The sequence below is a fragment of the Plectropomus leopardus genome, chromosome 8 (assembly GCF_008729295.1).
Source record: "Plectropomus leopardus isolate mb chromosome 8, YSFRI_Pleo_2.0, whole genome shotgun sequence".
In the NCBI taxonomy this organism is placed as follows: domain Eukaryota; kingdom Metazoa; phylum Chordata; class Actinopteri; order Perciformes; family Serranidae; genus Plectropomus; species Plectropomus leopardus.
Window position 1 is genome coordinate 28046173 of NC_056470.1, and position 9371 is coordinate 28055543.

The 9371-nt window shown below is 37.8% G+C and overlaps 1 protein-coding gene across 1 annotated transcript; it reads right to left on the bottom strand.

Moving 5' to 3' along the window:
- Positions 1–2111: 2111 nt before the first annotated feature.
- Positions 2112–6433, bottom strand: LOC121946522 (urotensin-2-like). The gene is made up of 4 exons (XM_042491121.1): positions 6328–6433; positions 4414–4533; positions 2316–2359; positions 2112–2225 (listed from the first exon to the last, which is right to left on the bottom strand). Exons 1-4 carry the CDS (start codon positions 6431–6433, stop codon positions 2112–2114), a joined length of 384 nt encoding a protein of 127 aa, XP_042347055.1.
- Positions 6434–9371: the final 2938 nt, after the last annotated feature.

Below are 9371 nucleotides of genomic sequence, written 5' to 3' on the forward strand. Positions count from 1 at the left end.
GATAGACTTGTTAAAAGACTTACTGTTCTGTAAAACGATGAACGTTGGTTTGACGTGTCACAGAACTCCGAAAGACAGAGGGCATGTGACTGCAGGGCTGACGGGAAACCCTACAAAATGAGCCAATGATCAATACTCAGTAGCTACTGACGTTTTCACAGCAAAGCATGAGGACAGGATTGGGGTTTTTTATTTAGACCGAGCTCTACCTTTTTAGACTTTTTTTCTTCTGTTTTCTTTTTAATTTAAATTATTTTAAGATTTGATCAGTGTGCTCCCAACAAATAGGACAAAATGGTTGGAGACCATTGTGACAGTATGTATAGTAACTTAAGTGACACACGGTACACACAGACACATGCACAAGACACAGCACACGCAGACATGTCAAGGTGTCATTTGTACACTGAGCAGCGTTGCTCTTCTCCAGGCTGAGGGACTGGTTCACCTCCCTTCTGTATTTTACTCAGGGTGCCAAAATGGGGAGGAGGAAACAGAGCACGACACGTGATTCACGGCAGAAGATGAAATTGAAAAATCTAGTAAAGACAGACAGGTTCAGTGCTACCGAGGTCTTAAAATGACTGAAATCCACTTCCTCTTAGTAACGTTGCAGACATCAGTGGAGCCCTGGAATAAAGTCCTGTTATATATAGCTCATTTCGATAAATGATTTGACTTTCTGTCATAGAAATCTGTCGAATCATAATATAATTCTGGCCGGTTCTTTAGGCCTTTAATTTATCTAAGTGACAAAGCGTTAGAGGGTATTTAAGATTAAGAGTAGTTATATGAAAAGTTCACCTGCAAATCTTGTTTTTACTGCCATTTATGAATGGGATGACAGGTTAGCTGATAGGCACTCTTCACACACAGTATTATCGAGTTCAGGATGTTCTGTGAATTGACCTGGGAATCTGCCTTTCCTCCTCTTCTTTTTCCCCCAAAGCACCCAAACCAGGGAAAGGTAGGCACATCAGGACAACAGAACAGAAACAGTTTGACAACATATTCCACTTGTGGACACAGAGCAATAAAGAACTATTTTGTGGAGACCTATAGACCTAGTGAAGTTTAAAAATGATTGGACACATGTAGTCGACTTACTCTTATGCAAATGCCAGTATTGCAAGACAAGCATTCAGTAGTTTATGGACAGCAATTATATGGCACCCTTTACCGAACTGCACGTTTTCATCAATTCCAAAAACCGAGAAGAAAAAATAAAGGCCCTGCTTTGATAGAAAGTCACGGGTCCTCGACACTTTGCATGTGAACTAGTGTTAGATCTATTTTCCTCTCCTCTATAGCTGTCTTTCTCTCTGTCTTTCCCTGTTATGTGACCCAATTTTTCTTCGCTCCCGACCCCCCCAACCTCTTGAAAAGTTTCATCTCCTCTCGGTTCTCCTAATGTGTTTTGCTTTCCTCCTTTTTCTTCCCCTTCTCTTGTTTGTAAGTTTTATTTTTGTAATTGTGCATGTACAAGCGTCACTGACTCGATGGATATGTTAAAAAAAAAAGAGATTTCAGCTGCTGAAGCCATGCAAAACGTTTTGAATTGCCCTTAAAATATGGAAGATGTTTTCTGAATGCTTTATATTCTTTCTGCTGTAAAATAATAAAAAAAGGAAAAAATGAAGAAAACTCGAGAACGGTTTGCTCTGTCTTTTTGTTTCTTCTTTTACTTTTAAGAAAGGGATAGTGGTTTGTTCTGCTGCAAATGTTTCACCTTTTTATCAAGAAAAGGCATTAAGCTTCGTATTTACAATATAGTTTTTATTTCCGTTCAACATACAGGGCTGTATAACCTTTAATTTCAACATTTAAAAGACATCTGGTCATACATCAGACAACATAAACATCTTAAAATCCCCAACCAACTTGCCGCAATCATACCTATGGCATTGTTCTTTTTTTTGTGAACAAATATTGACAGTACTTATGTATGTGGGTGTGTATGAGTGTGTTCATGCATCTGGGCTTGCATACGCACACAGTGTATGCATGCATGTTGGTTCTTATTTTGTCCTCTTGTGAGTGCAAGATAGGGATTTTTGTTTTAGTGCAGGCCCTGTCTCTTGTGTGTAGCATTGATGCCCATTGACGTTTTTTTAGACGCAGTACTTCCAGAAACACTCAGTATTCCCTGATCTCTTCCGGAACTGCTTCCGGATGCCCAGCATGTGGCTGAAAGGATTTAGGAGACTTTGTTTCTCCAGCAGGACCTGAAAGACAGGATAAAGTAGTCATGGTAAACATTGTATTTACAGTACTTTTCTTTGCTGTTGTAGTGATAACATTTGTAGAGAACTCACATCTCTTTTCATCCCTCTGGGGAGCAGGCCTGTTGTTCTGACACCTAAAAGAAAATAAAAATGTGTTTTAGCCATGTGTCTGTGCATGTTGGGCTCTTGGGTAGTGTTAGACTAAGGGTTAAAGAGTGGGAAGAATGAGGGGATGTTATTGCACCTCCGTCAACAACTACAAATGACCAACTGCTGGTACTGCCTGGTTCTTAGGGGTGAGAATCACCAAAGGCCTCCCAATGCCATAATACCACGGCAGTTATGATACAGCATTATTGCATTTTTAAATGTTTTGTGAGATGCTGAGTATTGCAATTTATTGTCATTTATTACCTTTCATAAAGTTTTCAGTCTGTGTCACTTCAGTCATTTTTCTTGCAGCAACATGTATCCAGTGGATTAAAAAAAACCCCAACTGATTTTAGTATTCTAGTAAGCTACCATTTTTTTTTTGTATAAATATTTTATATAATAAAAAATCAATATTCACCACAGGCCCTCCAAAACGATATTATCACAACACTTACGATATAGTATTGATGCAGTTTGTGTTGTTTTGTGATGCAGAGTGTTACAACAACACATATTGCAATGTATTGCAATTCATTAACTTTTTCAACTGAAAACTATGGAAAAACTTTGTCAGTGTGGTGCACTCAAAATGTGTGAACACTTTTGTATTTTTGGTATTATTATTTATCAATATTGATATTGTTTAAGCTGTTGTTTTTGCTGTTTGCAGAACCAAAGTGATTTCTTCCGCACTTCATGTGAAGTTCAGCAGGAAACAGAAGAGCGGAACTAATGAGCCGAGGTGTGTTGCCCCCAGGTTCCTTACCAGGTGGGCAGAGTTGCAAAGTTCGTGTCTTCTTTCCTCTGAACTGTTCACCTGTATTTTTCAGGTCAGTACACTGTGAAAACCAAAAATGGTACCTCTTAAAGCTACATTAAATGCAGAGCGCGTGTTGTGAGTTTTGTTGACGGACTTAAGTGTTTTCTAACGAGACACCTTCACACACAGTGTGAAGGTGTCTGTGGGGTTTCACTCCGTTAACATGACTGTGTACATTTTAAAGCATTAAATTTAGAGCTGGGGTCCGGAACACTTGACATTCCCCAGGTAGCATGTTTAATGTTGTTTTTTTTTTTTTTTTGGTAAGAGCGTAAAAGGTGGTTTAAAGGACCAGTACGTTGTTTTATGCAGCCTAGTGAATTAATGCTAATGCAATGTGATATTAACCACTGACACAGTACTGATGCTGAAAAGATGCACTTAGACAGCTATTAATGTTCATTTGGTTTTAAGAGAAGGATCATGCTAATGAACCTAATTAATACAACACAGTGACTGTGAATTAAGCGATGGACGTTTAAACAAAAAGACACTCATGCACAAGGGACAGTTTTGCACATCTGTTTCATTGGTTTTGTAATGGGATTTTCCATTTCTCATCATCATCTCTCTCTCTTTATTATATCACAATGAGTAGCACTCTCCATTGATCATATTGTTAGTGTCCTGTGACGAACCACTGTGTGTTGATCTTTTGGTGTAAATCCTTGTTCTCTCTGTGCTGTGTATAATTACGTATGTAGAAATGCATGGTTCTTGTCTTCATCCCTCTGAACTGTTCACCTGTATTTGTCAGGAACTGAGAGGCATCGAACTAAAATCATTTGTTATAATGGTACCAACCTTTGAGACCCATAACATCATCTGTTTTTATTGGATAAGATAAACTTTCCAGTCTATCATAATTTTTATTGCAACAAAATGTATAGAAGACAGAAAAAGCAGCTGATTCTGTTGATCCAGTAGGCTACCAAAAGTTTAAGTCGTTCTAGCAATATTATTAATTTATATAATGAAAAATCGATACTTCACATCTGTGTATCGATACAATGTTTCCATGCTGAATATTGAAATACTACACTGAATTGTTTCCAGTGGTGCTTCTCTGTATCCAACCATAACAAACTATGCATCCTCTGATCAATTTGAATTTGTAGTGTAATGTTGCCGCAAAAGAGAAAGTGGGTGATTTTCTTTGGATGAGGTGAATGTCTGCACTGAGAATGAGTTGGTGTATCTTTGTGTGTTTCTTACCATCTCTGTTAAACTCCCCAGATATCAGCGATGAATATCTAAGCCCGTCCTGAGGAGGGAAGGTTTGCTCCGAGAGAGACAGATCATCCAGGGCGCCGACTCCTCTGTCCTCCACTGATACTGAGGGTGACCCAACAACCGCACCACGTTGGTAAGACACAGTTAACAGCTATAGACTCACATTGTACATTTTCCATTTATATAGCTTATTTGTGAAGCTGATGCTAAATGGTGAACTCAGAGTTTCATTTTTGTCATGATATTGTCCAGAAATTAGTGATGACTTTTAAAAAAACAGTAGATATTCTCTGATGTCAGAGAAATCCTCCGTCAGTGGTCGATGTATGTGAACTCTGGCAGAACAATCACTTTTCAGCACTGCAACTTTACATCACATCACATTTGCTGAAACTTTCACCTCATGACACTAAATGAGACAGACAGTCTGTGAAAACATCATTCTCGTCTGCCTACTCTTTTGCCTTGTAGCACTTCTAATGGCCTGCACAAAAAACAACCAATCAGAGCCGAGAGATCTAACGCAGCTTTCAAACACTGTTGATGAACCGTGGTCAAACGAGGCGGTGCTGGTCACATATGAATCAAGTTTCTGTTCCTGCATTGCCTGTTTCACACCTCAGATGTTTTTAGAAACTTATTTTAGTGTACTGTTTAACTGTAAGGTAAGAAAGTTGGTCCGGCTGGTTTCAGCTCAGCGGTTTTCAACAAGGAATTGCTAAAGGATAATGGTAGAGAAGAAGGTAAAAACATGTATTTATATATAAATACACATATCTAAATGATATTTATGTCATATATCGAAAGAACGTTCAGTTTCCTGAACAGTGGAGCAGAAGCCTCGTTAGAGTTCGAGAAAGTCACCAATTTTACAAATCCATTCTGCAGCAAATTGAGTTTCTGAACACTGAAAGGGTATGTTTTTGCCCCTAAAAATATTAATAAATAGGGATAAATCATGGAATGATATAAAGTTAATAAACAAGCAACATTTACAAGACTTTGTAGTTTGCTTATAATCCCCAGTGACTTCACAATTTTGTTACGGATAAAATTAATATGTTTTTTCCTATTAAATTCTTTATTAACTACAAATGCCAAAAAAACCCAGACTTGAGAAATGTGTTTTCCATCTACTGACACTCTTAACATAATCCCTATCACACGTCAAACCACTTGGCACAAATATAATAAATGTAAACATTTCATGAGAGCGTATTTAGTTGAAACCATCTTGTCATATTTATTCATCTGTGATATTTAGGGTTTAAGTCAGTATATGACAGTCTCATCGGCAAAAACAAAAAGAACCAAAAAAAGAGCACGAGTACCATTTCCAACTGTAGCTTAACCCTTTCAAACATGAGCGAATTGGTTTGATTTCTTGCAAAAATGTGGAGAAAAGGTGATGTGCAACTTAAAAATACATAGCCCAAAAATTGTTAAAAATGTTTTAAAAAAATGCAAGAAAATTACCTGAAAATAAGCAAAAACAAACAAAGTAACAACAACAAAACATAAAGAAAAAAATAACTCCAAGAAGTGCTAAAACCCGATTTGTTTCTCCTGTAACCTAATTTTTATTATTTAAATATAACAATAGTTAATAATAGTTTTCTGGACATTTTACTTAGTTTAGGTACCTAGTTACAACTTTCGGGTCTTTTTCTTCACATTTTTACTAATTTCCTGTGATTTGTGGAACATTTCTTGCTAAGTTGCTCATTGCCTTAACTCCCATGTTTTCAAAAGAATCCAAACCAAACGGGTCTCTATCCAGGATTCAAAATCTTCATCTTCACAAACTATGTTTTGATACTAAAAACGCTCATCAAGGTACTGACCTAGTGAATTTCTTTGAATACCAGCTTTATGGAGACATAACTGTCCACTCACCAGGTCCTGGATAAGGCATCTCGGCAGATTCTGTGATGGGGTGAGCCAGCAGGGGGCCAGAGGCCACGAGCAGGAAGGCCCAGGACAGGAGATGGTTAACCTTCATATCTACAGGATGCTGCTGAAGGAGGTGTCTCTGATTCGCACGGTGGTCCTCAGGTGAGAAGGAGACTTGTTCATGCTCTGTTGATCCCAACTGGGTTATATACTTGCAGCTGTAGCCTACGCCCCCCCTCCCCCATGCCACGCAGCAGACACGCACTTTTGCTGGCCACAACAGCCATCAGCAATATCCGAAATCCCCACCTTTCTAACTGTGATAAATCAACAAGCCGTCACAGGTGAATTATAGGCTCAATAAAAAGACGAGTGCTGTGGCCCATGCTTCAAGGGCACAGTCATGTTTTACCAGCTCTTCAGCTTGATTGACTGTTTTACTGACTTTATAAATGCGATCGAAGCAGGTGTTTCAGATGTCACTGTCGACAACGTCCCGCAGGGGAGCAGGTGGAGAAACTGGGCAGCCAAATGACTAATGTTTTTATGCTACCAGCTCATTAAACTCTTGGGCCATTTGAATCCTCTTGACTCAAAGCCCACAGAAAAACTCCACAGTCAGAGCTGCATACAAAGCAGTAAGAATTCCCTAATAAAACGGCATAATTACTTTCACAGAGGTTCAGTGGAAATGCTAAAATGTTCGGAGCCTCGCAGCCCATAAGCCATCTGACATTTTAAGTCAATTTAAGACAGCCGAGAGTTTTCCACGGGTCACTGAATCAGATTGATTCATGCACATTATTTGGAGGCCTTGTTCTTGTAAGATGTTAAATTTGCGCTTTCACTTCTTCGTAGTCATGCTATAAAACTTTATTAGTGCATGCAGCATAGACGGACAGAGTCAGAAGCCTTTGATATCAGTGGAGATAGGGGGACAGGCAGAGACAGCTACAGCAGTCACATTTGCACCTCTGTATATAATTTGTATATTTATAAGACGCGTGACGTCAGTGTTCAGTCTCTTGTATGATAATGAGGGTCGACGAAGCGACAGTGACATTTAATTTTATAGCCAGAAGGCCAGACACTCCATTAGGTGTTGCTTTATATCATAAAAAGCTATTAAGATTTATATTCCGTATTAGTCAAGGCCCTGCTGCCAGTCCGAGCTTATTCCGGCCTCTAAAATAAATGTTGTTTCCCCCATGCTTGTAGTTTATCTTGCTATATGGGATCCTTTTTTGCAGTTTTATGAGGAATCTAGAATTTCTTCCAGGGGCAGCGGTTTTGTAACAAACATGGTTACATATTAAACTTGAGATTCATACGATGTAATGTGGATCAGTGTGAACAGAGCAAAGTGGAATTAACCCTGAATACATTCTAAGAGCAGCTTCAACTCATCAGAAAAATCTTTAAAAGCAACACCTATTATCATCACAATTTTAACCATTCACAGTGTGGATTTATCTGTTACGAGCTCTGATGGAAACACTCGAAATTGTATAACAGATTCCTTCATAACGTTACTAAAAGGAAATCTTAGTATAAGTTGTAATATGTCAAAATAAAGTCCTGTTTCAAAATGTTAAATATGAATGTGAACAGATATTGCAGTAAAATACACTTGGTTAGAATATCAAGGTTACATTGTGATAAGTAGTCCCCTTCAGAGTTTAGAGAAGTGCTGCATTTATGGAATACTTCACCAACAAACTACCATTTTCACTCATGCTGTTTTACCTTGAATTTGTGCATAAAACTTTGTTTTTCTTGCATGCCTCTGATGAGCAAAGAATCCAAAAATGGCAAACGTTTTTGATTAACTGAAGTCACTGGGGAAGTTAATATGGAGCTAAATCAAGGCCAAAAGGTCCTGATTTAAAAAAGGTATCTTTTTTTTTTTTTCAAATTAACAAAACTTTAAGGCGGTAGACGTTAGACTTGTTATTTCTTTTGTCAATGAATCAAAACCAGAACGTTGCAAAGCACACTGTTTTACAAACGTTTAAAAGCCTTTATAAATGAGCTTGCCCTGATGAAGACTGTATGAGGAAACGCGTAGGTGTTGGGCCATTTTTGTCCTTGAATCCAAAGAGCATCTGTTTTTGTAACCATGTGGAGTAACACTCCTCAGCCAAACTTTTTTAATAACAAAACTTTTAGACTGAATTTAGCTCCATAGAAGCAACAACAGCAAAACTATATCTGAACGTCTGTTTGTGAATCTCTCACTACTCCTGCAGTGTGACCGAAGTGTCAAGTTTCCAGTCGTGTTCCTAGTGCTTCCCAAACATGTTGGATCATCTTGTCATCAGCCCTCTCTAGGTCACAAGGAATTAGTAGATTTATAGAGTTATTTTAAAAAAAAAACAACCAAAAACCACAGAAAAACTAGTTAAAATGATCATAATCACATATTAAAGTTTATTTTACTATATTGTTATTGTATTTATGTCCTTTTTTCAGATCTATTTCTTCTTATTATTATTATTATCATAAACTTTTTTCCTTCTTTTCTGTTTTCTCCTTTTTTGCAAATTTTCAGGTAATTTTTTTCTATTTATTTATGCGACAAATTGTGTCATTTCTACTGAAGTTGCTCATTATCTTCTCTTTTTTTAAAGAACTCGCTCAGGTTTTAAAGGAGTTAAAAAACGTAATGTATTTTGTGTTCCAAGAGTATCATTTGATAGTGTTTTTTTTATACAACTTGTAACAGTGAAATATAATAGCTCCATGAATGAAATTATAATTTGCTTCACCGGTGAAATATTCCCACAGGCACATCAGACATGATTCAGATGTTACAATATTCACAGACCTTTGATTTCAAAAGAACACAACGCAGTTACTAGTAAAAATATCTGATTTACTGACAGGCTAAAACTGCTGAAAGTCAAACACAAACATCAGACAAAACAACAGTAATAGTCAGAGCTATGTGGCCTGGCAGGTTTTTACTGCTCGTTGACATTATTTGACCTCGTGGATATGTGACTGACATATGTACAGCCAGCAGAGGGCAACCTCACGTCTAGAAA